The sequence below is a fragment of the Porites lutea genome, chromosome 2 (genome assembly GCF_958299795.1).
Source record: "Porites lutea chromosome 2, jaPorLute2.1, whole genome shotgun sequence".
Lineage (NCBI taxonomy): Eukaryota > Metazoa > Cnidaria > Anthozoa > Scleractinia > Poritidae > Porites > Porites lutea.
Genome location: NC_133202.1, coordinates 15,713,893 through 15,729,740, shown reverse-complemented (window position 1 = coordinate 15,729,740; position 15,848 = coordinate 15,713,893). Strand labels below are relative to the sequence as shown.

Genomic DNA, 15,848 nt, shown 5'->3' with positions numbered 1-15,848 from the left:
AATTGCATGCAGCACAAATGGAATAAAAAGAATTCTTGCACTGCAGTAAGAAAGAAAAAAAAACTGTTACCAAGTTATTTCATCATTCAGAGAGCTTTACAAAATCCCAGTGAAACTGCAACCGTTCTTCCCTTGCTCCCTTTGGTGATGGTGCAGAATAATTGCTTCATATAAGCAATGTATTACAATGGACACATCAAGAAATCAGTGTAGTTTCGGGTAGGCTGTGGTTAAGAAAGCTGGGCTTCCTTTCGTCTTTCCAATTTCTTTTCGGTGGCCTCAAAGAGAACTAGTGCCCAGGATGTGGCCTGTTTTCACTGCAAAAAGCACAAGGAACACCATGACTTTGTTTCTATTTCAACTATGAGGTACTCAAGTTAGAAGTTAGTAGTAGGGCTTCAGCAAATTTAACCCCGTTGGTGGGTTCCCCTTGAGTTCCGTGTGGGTTCCCTCGCAAAAAGTGGGTTCCCTTTATTAATATGCATAACGGTCGAGTCAATGACGTCATCTATTGTGATAACCTAGGTAAAAATGGAATCCTCCATACTAATTTACAAAAAAAATCGGGAATTTCCGGAAACATATTTAGGGACTGTGCAATAATTATCTGGAGGGGGGGGTTCTAAAATTAGCAAAGTAGGCCTTAAAATAAAGTTGCACCCCCCCTGAATTAAAGTTAAAATAACTTCTTGTCCACCCCCGTCTAGAGGGGAGATTACTTTCAACCCCCCCTCCCCAACCTCCGATCCTCCCTACATCCCTCTTTACCTTTACACTACTTCTGGTATGTCTGCATCATCAATAAATAAAACCTGGAAGCTGCGCTCCACATAATCGTCGCCTGATGAACCACCTTCATACTCGGTTGACTCCTCCTCAGAATCACTTGAGGTATCATCATGAGAACTGGAGGGCATGTTTTCATCATCATCTTCGATGTCTTCATCAAATGTTCTTGCTACAGAACCATCTGCATGCTTAAGTATTCGCTCAACTAATTGTGCCTTGTTTCCAGATACCATTAGACCTTCTTGCCTTAGATAGAGCCGAAGTTGCTTGTTAGTCAGTCTTTCAACATCGTCTCTGCTCTCCCAACAAATATCTTCTGGAATGGTGTTTCTTTCCAGATTTCTTTTGTCTGCTTTTAGAGCCAAGAATTCAAGGTGCTGAAGATATCTTCTGCAAGAACTTTCGTCGATGTTAAGCTTTAAGCATGCTTGCCGTATGGCCTGGTTATCAGAAGAGGTCACTTTCTTTTCAACAAACATCTTCTTCACTTGTACACTAGGAAGGATACTGTCAACCTCGCTTGGAGCCAAACGAGGTTCATCAACTGGGAGATACTTTCCTGGCGAGGACGGATCAAGGGCTGGCAATGGAGATCGTGTAATGGGAATGCCACCTGTCCAACCTTCTTCCTCGCATTCATCGCAGGCTGGGTCACATGAAAACTTCAAGTACTCAAGGTAGTATTGTCCTTGCTTCACATGGGCATCTTTCATCTTTTGAAGCTTTGAAAAAACTCCGTTCGCGCATATTTTGTGTCGTTACTGCGGAGAAGCCTTCCTCCATTTAAGAAGGTACTTCGAGAGATGAAGCAGGATGTGACTTTCCGGATGGTAACTGGCAAGGGAGATCAGGAAGTCATTCTTTCCAGGACCCGATTCGTCATGAATGCGCTGTGCAATTTGGTTGGCCATTGACCAAGTATTTGCTTCCTCCCAGGCAATACAGTGTTGTTCTATGTCTTTCAAGCACATTCTTTCCAATTCTGCAGTAGGAAGCCCATGAAAAGGGTCATTGGGTGGGGCGACCGGACTTCCTGTCGTAAGAGCTTCTCCAATTGCAGCATTAGTGCGTTCTGCCTCGTTCTGCGCCGAGTCATGAGGGACTTGCTTTCCTGTAAATGCTTCGTTGGGGAAGCGGAAGTGCTTGTTCAAAACCAACTCAGGATGTAACTCAAGTTCTTGAATATATGTTTAATATTGTTGAGATAAACTGTTCATTTTTAGTACAAGGTTTTGAAGCTGTTAATATTAATATTTCTTAAAAGATTCCAAAAATTGATTTTGATTAGCTTACATGTAATATACATTATCTTGAGTCCATGGATTGAGATCAGACCTCTCAGTTTAACTTCTAACCCCCCCTACAAATGTTTAAGAAATTAACTCTTACCCCCCCTACCCTGCGCTTTGGTTTAAGTTCAGGCCCCCCCTATTAATCTTAGATACCCCCCTCCAGATAATTATTGCACAGTCCCTTAGGCAAGTTTTCGTGATATTTGTATCTGGGCCTACTAGAAATGCATTCTTCGCGTGGCTATAGGATTTGTATCTGTTCGGTCATCCCAGGGGAACCTGAATCTTTTGGAAATTACAAGGGCTTTAGCATTATTTTTCCGAAAAATTTTAGACGCAATTTGACGTATTACGAAAGCGAGACATTTTCTGATTTCTCTCTCCATTGCATTGTTGAGTCCTAAAATTTTAGGTTTCCTTTTCTCACGAAAAATAGCCTAATTTGGGAAGTGAGGAGTGAAAATTAAACTTCAGAAAATCGTAGGGAATTTATTACATAAGCTTCGCGGAAAATTGTACATGAGTCACTGTGAGTGGAACGGTCCTCTAGAAAATATTAGCCGTTCACAAGTAATAGGAAATTCTAGTCGATATTTGTTTCTGCGAACAGATATTTTACAGAAAACAGTAGTTGAGTGCCCTTGAAAAAAGTTAAAGAGCTCTTAGAACAATTATACATCTAATTGCGTCAAGGAATTAATATTCACGTAGGACGATTTGCACTGTTGCCATTATTGGATGATAAAAGCATAGTGTGTGCGTAATTGGTGAAATTCCTTTCTGGTAAAATCTTCACAAGGGGCGAATTAGTTCTCAATGCCTTTCTAAAAATACGGCAATCCGATCTTTCAAGCAGCTCCCTTATATTCAATTTCCTCGATATATACCTGCGTTTATAGCACTTATCTAAAAAATGCTGTACGTTGTTAAGATCAGAAGAGGAGGCTCCGAACACCGATAAACCATAGAAAAAATTAGGCATAACAATTGCTTGAAACACATAATCCATCTCCTCCTGATTGTACAACTCTTGCCGAAGAGTTCTTATTACGTTCAAGCATTTAAAGACTTAACAAGCTTGTCACCCATTCCGGTAGAATTGTAAATACGCAAGTTACGTATCACACCTAAAAGTTAAGCTCACTGCATGCATTGCGGAATATTATGTATTTTACACAGTTCCTCTACAAACCCTTTCTATACGCACTGTGAGTTCTTTGCACCTTCTTGGATTATATGACATGGATAGGCCTAGATACAAATATCACGAAAAATCGCCAAAATATGTTTCCGGAAATTCCCAATTTTTTTTCTAAATATGTCGAAAATTTTTTTCTAAATGTCTTGAAAAAGTTCTAAGTATCTCAAAAATGTCTGGCTTCATTTCATAAATATTACAGTAAAAACACAAAAAAAAATAGCCTGTCATCTAAAATGGCAACACAAATTTCAGCAAATTTCAGGAAATTATGTCCTTGTACCGCATACAACAAAACTCTAACAATTCCACATAAATTCAGCCTTTCTTTACAGTACCCCTCAGCCTCCAATAAGACTAGGGCTCCGCACTTTAATATAGGCAGAGTTCGTGAAAGAATATTAGGTGATGGAGGTCGTTTGGTTTGTGCGTGGCTCAAAGAGTACGTCATCAGCTACATTGAATATATCACTGGAAAATATTGCTGAATCTTGAATTACAACAGGTCCATATGTGGAGATTTGAATTTCTGTCACTAAATATCACAATTTTTTTCCTAAATATCATGAGATTTTCTAAATATCTCAAAATCTTATACATATCTTTAAAAATATCCGGATATTTGCATCTAGACCTAATTTCTAGACAACTAAAAATACTCTGGATAGCCTTAATAGTGTTATCTATGCATTTAGGAGAAAACCGCCGTTGGGTACCCCTGTTTTTTTAATTTATTTAACTTGTAACTTGAGATATGTATTTTCATCTTTTGAATTTATTAAAGACATCTATTCTATTGTATTAAACAAGCAAAAAATCACGACGTTATTATCAAATTGACAGCGGAAATCTCTGATAACAAAATCTCATTTCTAGATACAATAGTGTGCAATGGGGAAAAAAAGTCAATTTGCAACTTTTTCTGCCACCGCTGCGAAACGCTGCTCGTTTATCTCTTAACTAGAATGACGAAAGACTGACCAAAAATGGCCTTACGAGGGAGTAAGTGCGTTATTTTCCTTTGGATTACTATATCTCCTATTGTTGGGTTTTTTTGTGGAAGTATTACCAAAATGGAAATGATGCAAGGGTGACATTTAAGGGTATGTCCTTGTAATATAAGTAGCATTAAGAACCAGATTCTGAACCAGTTAAACGGAAATGGAGAGACGCGATATGCCAATGAGCTCACATGCAACTGACAAGGACAGCACAATTTTACATTCTTCCCAGGAACAACCAAAAAGCTGTTGCGAAAATATGTTCAAAGGTGATAATCTTAACTTTATTGTACAAAGTTCAGTCATTGAGGAGGCAGCGTGGCCGAGTGGTTAGAGCGCTGGACTTGCAATTCGGAGGCCCCGAGTTCAAGTCCCGCTCTGACCGCTAGCTGGATTTGTTCTCGGTAGTCCCGAGTTCAAATCCTCGACCACGCTTATAAATAGCCAACTGGTTCGACCTCCGACCAGCTGGGATTCTTAACCTTGTTATGTTTGATTTAAATTATTTGTTTCATACATTTGCTCGGCCCCACTAGCATTAGTGCTACAAATACTGCCGAGGGTAAATGATGGAATTATTATTATTAAAAATATTAAAGTTGATATTGATGTACCTAGCTACAACCCCATGTGCATTTAGAACTCGAGGAAGTCATCGTTATAGATATATAGGCAAGATCATACATGTCAGTCGACGAAGAACAATTTATTTGTTCCTTCCAAGGACCATAAGACGGGAAAGACTATTCTGTGGAACTGCAGACCGCGGAACCACGGTACCTTAAATTAGGAACCTACGGAACCTAAGGAAATGACTGTTTTTATTACAACTGCCTTTGGTTAACGTGATAAATAATTCGTTAAAATTAATTATAACATTGATAGACTGTTTACAGTGCTCTATTTTTCCTTAAGATCGTCGAGATTGAGCACTTACCGTCACTGGCAGCCATTTTGTTGATTTCAAATGTACCGAGAGGGTGGGCGTCGGGGTTCCCAAACCGTCCCCCACCTTCCAAGTCGGGTAGATAGTTATCTCCCTCACCTTTGAACTAGACTCGGTCACGATGGCCGCCCGTTGCGCTCGTTCTCGACGATGTGCGGAAAAATAGGGGACTGTACACAGTGTATTTTAACTTTAATCGAGAGCTAACAGTAAGTCCGCGAATCGCGGACTTCCGGCTTGTTAGTACTTCAGTCTGAAGGGAACGAGAGGTAAAGATTTAAACACAGTAGCACAACGTTGGAACGAAGATAGTATGTGAATGTGTTTGTGAAAAATAGATGATATTTAGGGAAGGGTTGGGCTGTATCCGGCAACAAGAGGAATACGTGTGGGTGAGTCAGTTATGGCATCGCTGGGGTTGAGTGCGTCAGTGCATGTGATAGTGCGAACACATTGTATCTTCTGGTTGAGGAAACCGACATTGTATCCACGTCTGTTAAAGTAATGTGTTAGTTCATTACAACGCAGTTTGTACATCTCGTTGGAGAAATATGCACGTCGTATTCTGAGGGCAAGGCTGAATGGAAAAGCTCGTTTAGTGCGTAAGAGGTAGCCTGCATATCTGGCACTTTATGAGCCAAGCGAGGTGAACACGGCATTTCGCACAAGACGAGCACGAATCGCGAGACGAGGGAAAGAGAAAGATTCGCGCGAAACGCCGTGTTTGCCTCGCTTGGCTCATGAAGCACCTGTTATGCAGACTAGGAAGAGGCGACATGATGAGCGAAAATGATAGTGATGTTTGTCTGTAGGTTTAGTAGTAAAGAACAGTTTCAATGATACCGTCATTGAGGGACACTTTGACGTCGAGAAAGGAGATTTGCATGCATGAGTAGTTAGACGTAAATTTAATAGTGGGCTGAAGGGTATTTATGATATACGTTTATAGTGAGAATGAACTTGATGAGGTCGCAAAGAGTTTCCGTGTGTATGGTGGATGTAGAGTTGTCAGTATATTAAGGAAGTGACAGCAGGCGCCAATACCCTCATCTTTCTCTCATCCTATTGTGTTTAAATCTATACCTCTCTTTGCCTTCCCCCGTGCTAACAAGCCCAAAGGCCACGATTCGAGGACTTCCTCTATAGAAATGACGTCAAAATGTTCAAAACTCAAGTGGAACCACAAGCCGCAGGCAAGTGGTTTCGTTGTAACGTTTTGAACATTTTGACGTCATTTCTACAGTTGGCAACAGAACAGACCACGGAAAATTGTTGTCGATTTGTTTTTTAAAATAACATTGTTATATTAGCTGTGGTCACACTACGGACTTTTACCTAGGTAAAACCGATTTACCTAGGGCAAATTCATCAAAAATCTCCCGAGGTAAATTCATCTCGGGTTTTGTTTTACCTAGGTAAAAATTCTGGGAAGGTCACACCACTGATATCGACTCCCAAAGTTTTCACGCCAGTTGAATTTTTTGGAGCGTAAATTCAAGAAGGCAAAATGCGCAGGGATCTAGCTGATCAAAGAGACGCTTTTTTTCTTTTATCTTTTTTATTTCTTACGCTAATTCAACGTGCAAGGTGAAGAAAGGCGAAGACGTAGGCGACTCGTGCCCCCAAAATTTATTTCACAGCGTGATCTATGTCCGGTTCTGTCATCAAGACCTTCGCCGATGAGCGTCTATTGGCTAGCAACCTCGGGATTTCATTTTTCCTTAGCTATTGCTTTGGGGTAGCTGTCAAGGTAAACTCTATTGTTTTCGAGACATATCCAAGACCCAGACGATAAAATTTCCCCGAGGTAAGTTACCTAGGGAAAAATCGGTCACACTTAAAAAATCACGTTTCCCTAGGTAAACTGTAAACAAGTCGTGTTTACCTAGGTAAAAAGTCTGTAGTGTGACCACAGCTATTGACAGTTTTTGTCGTCTATTTCCGTTGACTTTTCGCAGACAATCGCTCGTGGTAAAGAGAAAAACAGACTGCGCCACCATCACTTTATTTCCATGGTCTGTTCTGTTATCGACAATAGCTCTCGACAAATCAGCGGGCGAGAAATCGCTTAGATATTATAAAAAAAATGGCTGTAACTAATTATTTTATCACGTTAGCCAAATTAAGATAGTTTTTATGAAAACACTGTCATTTCTTTAGGTTCCGTAGGTTCCGCTGGTTCCGCTGGTCCCACGGTTCCGTGGTGTGCAGTTCCACAGATTAGTCTTAAGACTATGCCGCGGAATTAAAAACCAGCGAAAATACTTGAGTGAAATTCTTCACCTTCTTTTAACCCTATTCTGACCGAGGGAGCATTTGAGACTTCCACTCGCTCTGAAAGATAAATAACTTCAAAACCGTTCAAGCTATGACCATCAAACTCGGCGGCTTTTCCCAGAAATTATTTGTATGGGATCGTTTTAAAGTCGTTGTAACGATGGCAACCGAGTTTTGAAGGCCATGTTTTTCAAAATTTGCATTTTTTTCTAAAAAAAAAAAACGTTTTATATCTATTTTTAAAGAAGAAATAATATTCTGTTACACTTAATTTAGCATTATTTTATCAAAGTCATTATAACTCTTAATGAAATAGTTTCAGTTCCTTCTTTGGTGGTAAATGACGTCATCATGACATCACTGCCAGTGTTAAATATTATTTAAATGTTAGCCAACTTCCTGATTTTATCAGATACCCTTCTATTTATAAGTATTTTTCGCTTTACGTCAGTCGTCGGGAGAAATCTGAACTCTGTTAAGAAATTAACCAATATGTAAGATTATGTCATTATGTCAATTAAATTATGACTAATTGAAGTGGGAAATGATGAGTACACCATTCTGTGTAATTTCGGTGGCCGTAGCATGAGCAGTTTTGAAGTTATAGGAGGGGGCCTCCGAGCCTGAAAGTAACTAACCTGAAAGTTCCAACCATGGGGAGGGGTGTGTGGATATTTTATTACAATGAACTGTCTCATAAATAATATATGTTAAATTCTCTTTGTCTTTTTCTTAGAAACTAGGACTGCCAATCCGAGAAATGAAGTTATCCCAGAATTTCAGATTGCTGATATCAGTGATGAGTTAGAGACTTGCTGGCGTCAGCTGGGACCCAGGCTTAAGATTACAGCAGCAAAGATTAAAAACATTGATGAGGAGAACAAAGATGACTGGACCAAAGCGAATGATCTTTTGATCCTGTGGAAACAGCAGGAAGGGTGTAATGCTACAGTTGGTCATCTGGCAGATGTTTTAGAGAAGATAGGAAGAAAAAGAATTGCTGAAAAACTGCTCGGTAGGTTACTGATTACATTGAGTATATATACTGAAAGCATACATGACAGAACAGCACTTGTCTTGCACAGGGACCATGTCTATCCCTTCAAGCCCCAATATCCACCAACAAATTCTCCAAATTGGTCTCTACATTTCGTATACATTTCCATAGAGAATAAGTAGAGAGAATTTAGTAAAAGATCCAAGCGTTTTCCTCTAGGTGATAATTCCATTAATTCTCACAAATTTTTCTCTTGATTGTGTATGGATATCGTTTTGAGAAAATTGACGTTCATGTTACATGAACCTTGAGGATTTTGTCCATCTGTAAAACAGGTTGAATACGGACAATTAACTGACTCTGTTTGTCAGCTGTGTGTAGGGTGATTTATTTTTTCATTTTCCCCATGCCAATCATCTTATTTGTTTGACTTTAGGAGAAAAAATTAATGCATTGGAGATACCAATATGTTCACCAGTTTCCACTGGTGACGTGGTCAGTTTGACAGTGCAGAATGCCATACAGGACAAGGTTAATTAGTTATTTTTCTTTTAAATATTCATATATCTGAAAAAAATTTGCCTCTAGGGATCACCCTCACACTGGCCTCTATCGACTCTGGTTTACCATTTTTGTTTTTTGTTTTTACTTTCTTTTGTTTTTGGTATTATTACTTTGTCTCGCGAAATATTTATTTTTATAAAATAACTGAGATAGTACGCGTGATCTGATTGGTCAAAAACCTATGGTTTATTATACCGGTAAACCCATAGAAAAGGGCATCCGGACCACGAGCCATAAACAAAACCGGCTATTGATCTGCAAACAACGATTTTAGAAAGGCTAAAAAAAACATAACAAGTTACTTACCCAGTCCTTCTTAATATTAAAATAATTGGTTTCCATATTTTATTACTGAGCGTCACAATTCGCTACTGCCATAGCTTCAGAAGTTATAAAGTACAAAGCTGGAAAGCAGTTTACATTCCACGACGATGCCAAATCGCAGAGAAAGACAACAACTGTGTGAATTTCTGGTGTAGAAAGTCTCTAGGAAAACTTAACCACGTGCCAACCAGCAACAAAACGGATATTTTTAGCATTCTTGATTTATTTTATTTCAAAATTAAATTCCTTAATCAAAGAAATTGTTTCAAAAAGAGATCTCTGATCAAGATATGGTACAAAATCGGCCGCTGGAGGTTGTAAACAAGCTGCCAACGATGATGAAAGATGTCAGAGTTTCGGGCTAGTTTTTCCAACATTTGCACAAATTATTCGATGATATCGATGCCATGACCTACCTCAAACCACCTGACTTCACAAATCGACAAATATTAACGCCAATATGTGGCTACGGCAAAGAAACCTTTCTCCACCACTGACATATTTCCATCGGTCGCTGTACGTGCATATAAAGTTACATGCGACAACTTCGCAAATGCAGCCACGTCGTTACCGCAGCATTTCTTGATCATAATAAAGTCCAGAAAACAGATCTTCAACCACTGCGGCTTGTAAACAATGAATGAAGTCCTCCATTACAATAGCTGCCAGTTCCCTCTGTAAGCACGAAATTCTTACGGATCGACTCAACAAAATACATCTGCGTACAGTCTGGTGTTCAATCAATTTCTACTTCTGTAGTAAACAAACCATGAACGTATTCTTTCACTGTACGTTCGCATGAATATGTGTTGACTTTTCCTGTAAAACAGCTTTCATAAGTTATCATGTAATGAGTGCAGAAACTCGTGTTTTGAAGTGCTGCTGTTTGTTGCTTGACTGAACTGAGTTTTGAGAAAGTTTAGCGCTATTAAATCGTGAGTCGTGATTGGCTTATGATGACTTTAGAGAGAAGACATGACTTGATCACGGTACTAAAATCATATTTTTTTACCTAAAAGACTCCATTTTATTAAAAGTTATTTTATAAAAGCAATAGACCACACTTTCTATGGGTTTACCGGCGTGATAACCCACTTGGGATGTTGGGAGAACACTCGAAAAGCTTGTAAATCACTCGCCTTCGGCTCGTGATTTACAAGCTTTTCTCGTGTTCTCCCAACATCCCGCGTGGGTTATCACGCCGGTAAACCCATAGAAAGTGTGGTCTATTGCTTAAATAAGCTGTAGAAATGGACAATCGTTAAATTTTATTAATAAACTGTCTCAAACCCCAGTTGGGAGGGGTGGGCATGCTCTTATTTGGCCTGAAATTTTCAGGGTATGTGCTACTGAACAGGGTGGTATTCAGGGTCTTGAGTCTTAAACAGGATATACAGTTTTACTATTCAGAGCTCTTGAACACGTCTTCTCTTTGGATCACAAGCCTTTAAAAGGGTGTGAAGTTTGGCAATGGCCGGTCAACACTTGTGGTACCATTTTTTTTTTTCCAAATAATATAATTCCATGATGTTAGTTTGAAAAGTTGTTTATTTATTCTCAGTATGGAAAGCGATGAGTCAGGCTCATAAAATAAGGTCTCTTGTCTTAAACAGGGTCATGGTTTGAAGGCCTTGGCAGAATTACACCTCCATCCAAACTGTCCTTGAATGTCTCCCCCGGGATCTAAACTCACTTTCCCCCTTCCCAAGTCTCCCTATAGGCGAATCAATGCTGACGTCATTGCTTACATTTTTCCTCATTAGCACACGAGTTAAGTCATAGAAGCCGTGACCGTATATACGAACTAAATTCAAATCTTGAAAGAGCTGATTAAGTTAAGCAATTTGTACAATTTTCAACTCTTTGCAAGCAATATTGAAGGAAATATCAGCCATCAAAAACTGCGAAATTGCTGGCTGGCAAAAACGTCAACGAACCATACATTCTCTGTAAAAAGTTCGATTTTTAGAAGAGAATTTCTCCGAAACCATTCGTGTATTGGGCTCCAATTTTCAAAAATAACTGAAACTGTTATGTCCTTTCAATATTCAGAGTTTGTATGTTATTAGCGTCATCAGAAAGTGATTAGCACATGTTAATGAGGCAAAAAGTGTCAATAAAGATTCGCGTTTACCACCATCACAAAGATTTTCATTCCTTTTCCATGACTCCCCCAGTCTCTGTGTGACAAACAATTATTGGAAATTAGCGACACGTTGGAAGTCGGCTTTCGTGGTCGGCTATTTTAGATCTCCTTTTGGCTGTCTCAAGAAAAGTTTCCCCCAAAACATCATGACGTTCAGTGTCATAGAGCTCTGAGATGGGGCAACACTAATTTTTGAAGGATCTGCATCGTCTAATGATTTCTTACCGTATTCGTGTTTTCTTTGGTTAGATGCAACGTTAATAATGTGCAAACAGAAACGGCAAGGCAATACAATGAGTATTATACTGTAAGGATGTTTAAAATAGTGGAAAAATTGACCCTGTGTCAATATCATTTGCAACCGTCACAAAAAACTCTTTCTGTTTTTACAGGTTTTTCTCTGTGTAGATGCTGATGGAAATAAATTTATTGTAAAAGCAGTTAATGGAAGCAAAGGACCGTGGAACACTAAAGAGGTAAATTTACTTGGTAGAGCAGAGTATTTGAGTTTCCATACTAGAAGAGGTCTACTTCTAATCCGGAGGCAGTCCGTTTTCTAGTCACGGTGCCTCTAGCCAAAAACGTTGGACAGAAACCTTTCACCTCCAGTTCCGCTTGTCTGAAACCATGTACAATAATTTCTTTCTGCTTTGAAAAGAGTATGTATTCGCAGGCTACGATTTCGAAGGCAGGTTTGAGTGTATTTGGAAAACTGTGCGTAGGTCCGGGAACCTAGCCACACCCCAAAAATCACTTTACTGAAAGATTATAACCCAGAAAAACATTTTGCTCCATTTTCACTCCTCAATTTATCTTTACATATTCCTGACACTTTTTTTTCCGTATGTATGAATGTATGTATGTATGTATGTATGTATGTATGTATGTATGTATGTATGTATGTATGTATGTATGTATGTATGTATGTATGTATGTATGTATGTATGTATGTATGTATTCATGCTAATTTTCTTCGCATTTGATAATGATGACATGGAGTCATCGAGACATCGTGTTACTTTTTTATCTTTGATTTTTCTTTTGAAATGTATGTCGAAATCGATCGTTATCAAAACAAATAGGCTTTGGTTTAATGAGGGGATGGTATGATAATTGACGCTCTTGGTTTATTGAAAGTGCCCTACTTTGGATAATTTAAACCGGCCCTCTCTTGCGGCTGGAAATGAAGCATTTGCGTCTTACTTTCATCCTTTTGGCTTTAAATTTCCTTATCACGGAGTCTACTGTATGTTTTTAGTTCTTTGACAATGTTCTGCAATGATGATTAGTAAATAGTAATTAGAATTAAAACCTGTGTTTTTATTGGCAGATCCTAAATAATGAAGAGTTCCTAGAAAAAGTAGCTTCAGCTACCCTGGACGTGGGAAAAACAGAAGAGCAGAAACTCCAAGAAAAGTTGAAGCGCTGTTCCTTTGCTGGGATTGAAGAACTAAATAAGGATGTGCAAGACCTGAACAACAAAATGAAAATAGATTACAATTACAAATGTGATGGCGTAACTTGTACAAGGATTACAAGGCCACCTCCAAAGAATGCACAGCCAACATTAGTGCCACTACAAGTTGCAACACAACACCTACTTTCCTGCGAGGACCACAAAACCTATTTTGTTGGAATTTTCAAAGGTCTCATTAAGTGGATTGGAGAGGCTGCTCAGCTTGGAGAAGACAACTTCATGTGTATTAAACTACTTTGTGACTCCATAAGGGAATTCAAAGATCAGGAAAGGAAATTTTTCCTTAAAATTAAGCAGCTTCAAACCATGAAGCAACATTTCAATCACAAGCAAGTCGCTCAAGTTGAAGAATTAGAGAAGTGGAGCAAGATGCAAAAGAAACACCTTGATGAAGTCGAAAAGCTGCTCTCAAGCTTCCTTTGTCAGGGGAAAATTGAAAACAAGAAGGTATACAAGGTTAGTATGATTAGAAAAAATGATGCAATGCACGAATAATTATTGCTAGTAAAATCCAACCAGTGGTCTATTATCAATGCTGCGTTCTGATTGGTTGAGCTACTACTAGGCTATATCTTATAGCCCCCTAGTAGCGAAAAGCGGGGCTTTTTGGTGGCAAAAAAGGATTAAAGTCTAGCTTTAACTAGCTAAAAGTTTTTTATTCTCGATATTTTTTACCAACTAGTTGGATTTTACTAAAACAATTATTCCTCTCGCCCTCATGGCCTCTGAGTCAATATTCCTCACAGCCCATTCGGGCTCGAGGAATAATTGTCAATTATTTATCCATATGTTCAAATTTGGCCTAATCAAAGTGAGTTCTCCACTTGTCGATCATAGCCTGCCTCAAGCCATCACATCATAGTTTAAAACTCTTTAACAGGGACCTTAAGATCTGATGACGGCGACGGGAACGGGAACTTCAAAAAGGCAATTGGTGTCAGGATTGGCAAAACAGCAAAACAACAAATTTGCTTGTTTTAAGGAGGACGTCAACAAGCGACGTCAAAAAATTTTTCTTTCTCGTTTTGAACTTGAATATGGCTCGTAGGAATTAAACTCAAGGAGAGTTCGCCTACATTGGACATAGTAAGTGAGTAGGAATAATCATGATGAAGGTTGTAGGGTTTATTCTAGAAATTGACCAATAAGGGTCAAATGGGCCCCCTTCTGTAATTTTAGGGGGCCCTTTTTCAAGAAAAGGGGTCTTTGAAAGGGGGTCCCCCAAAAGGTATTTGAACTTATTGTTACGGACTGTTTCATGAGAAAACGAACTTTTATTGGAATTATCATTTACAGACTTGCAAGTACTGAACATCAAGTTAAAATGACTCTAATGCTTTAACGTAAATGGAAAGCTTTTCGCTACATATATTCTGTACTTTCATCCAACATTAGGATGAATAATTTTGTTTCTTTTAGGCCACAAGTTTGGAAAAAAGCCTCCGTGACTCGTGATTCAGATCGTGACTTTTCTACTTTCCCTGTTCTTTTTCGTACGCATACCTGGCAGGCCTCATGAAAATCAAATTTGGACAAGGGAGGTCCTTCAATTGAAATTGTCATCAAGGTGTCCAAGGATTCCTCCCCTAACCTGTTCCTCAGGGCCGTTTTTTTTTTAATTCTGGTCACTGAAACCACATTCCACATCCGTTGTTTGAAAAAAAAAATTGCACTTATCCCTGGGTCTATTTTTTGGGGCGCCGCACTTGACGCGGTAACGTAAATTTCATGCGGCATTTTTTTCCAAATTGCGGAAATCCCACAAGGTCGCGCTCCAGAATAAACGCTGAGGTTGGCATATTTTGAGCGACGTTTTCGCCATCGTCGTCGTCTTCGGATCTTAAGGTCACTATAATGAATTAAGGGAAGACGGGTGAACTTGTAGAGCAGGAGTTCTCATAATTTTAGATCTTCTCTACCTCTATTCCAGTGCTAGAACGTGTTGTCTTTAGTTGAATACAGAAAAGCTCTGTCAGTTGTAATTTGGTTTAAAAGTGCCTTACTTATTTGTTTATTGTATCGATACTTTATTTTTTTTAGAGAAAGCGTATCCGCAAGTCTCGAAAACGTCAGAGTATATCTGCACCATTTTGTCCACAATATCTTTCAAATATATGGACAATGAAACGGGTTTGTCTGACTATTTTGTTATTCATTATTATGTTTAGTTGAAGAATGTAGTTGTTAAAAGTGTCATATTATGGTGTACTTTTTATCATCGCCAACCGTGAGTTTGCTCTTGTATATTTATGGTAGCGATCCTGGGAGCTGAACACTTCAAGTGTAAGTCAAATTATCACCCACGGGAAATGCCTTGATCCTGACTGAACAGATCACCCTAAATCCCTCGAGAGATGACGCTAAATTCCTTAAAAAGTGGCGCTTAAAATCACTGTAAAGATTTCCCTTTATCCATAGAAAGATGGCGCCAAATCCCTGCAAGGTTGCTCTAATCCCCCGGAAAGATTGCGCTTAAAATCCTTGGAAATATTACGCTAAGTCTCTGGAAAGATTGCGGTGAATCCCTGGAAATAGATCAAACCCCTCCTTGCTTACTAGCTTAATACAACACATCTACAACGTCTGTACGAGTACGTCTGTCCGTCCGTAAGGTTTTTTCTATTTTCCTCGTAGCGCACGGAGCAGAAGTACCGGGTTCGATTACACCCGGCTTTGCCCCCTTTTTCTTTTTCATGGTATTAGAATACAGACTATTCAATGCCAGTAAGCATATGTCCTCTCGAGGGATACCTCCATACCATACCTCCATACATTTGCCCTAATTCCCCTTGTCTTGGTAAAGCAGCTTACTAAAAATGACCAAAAATGCAACAGTT

At 39.1% G+C, this 15,848-nt stretch overlaps 2 protein-coding genes across 2 annotated transcripts in view; one reads left to right on the top strand and one right to left on the bottom strand.

The window, feature by feature from the left end:
- LOC140925697 (uncharacterized) overlaps positions 1-15,848 on the bottom strand; it is a 108,198-nt gene that overhangs the window by 60,265 nt on the left and 32,085 nt on the right. The gene's annotated exons all lie outside the window — the stretch shown is intronic.
- LOC140927327 (uncharacterized) lies at positions 6,386-15,183 on the top strand. The gene is made up of 6 exons (XM_073376955.1): positions 6,386-6,419; positions 8,240-8,518; positions 8,937-9,031; positions 11,927-12,010; positions 12,865-13,467; positions 15,052-15,183. The coding sequence occupies exons 1-6, from the start codon at positions 6,386-6,388 to the stop codon at positions 15,181-15,183; spliced, it is 1,227 nt and encodes a 408-aa protein (XP_073233056.1).

Excerpts from the sequence above, each read along its gene's own strand:
- LOC140927327 (XM_073376955.1), top strand. The coding sequence starts at position 6,386 with ATGTTCAAAACTCAAGTGGAACCACAAGCCGCAG. Across the intron at positions 6,420-8,239 it reads AGTGGAACCACAAGCCGCAG|AAACTAGGACTGCCAATCCG; the intron begins GCAAGTGGTTTC and ends TCTTTTTCTTAG. Across the intron at positions 8,519-8,936 it reads AATTGCTGAAAAACTGCTCG|GAGAAAAAATTAATGCATTG; the intron begins GTAGGTTACTGA and ends GTTTGACTTTAG.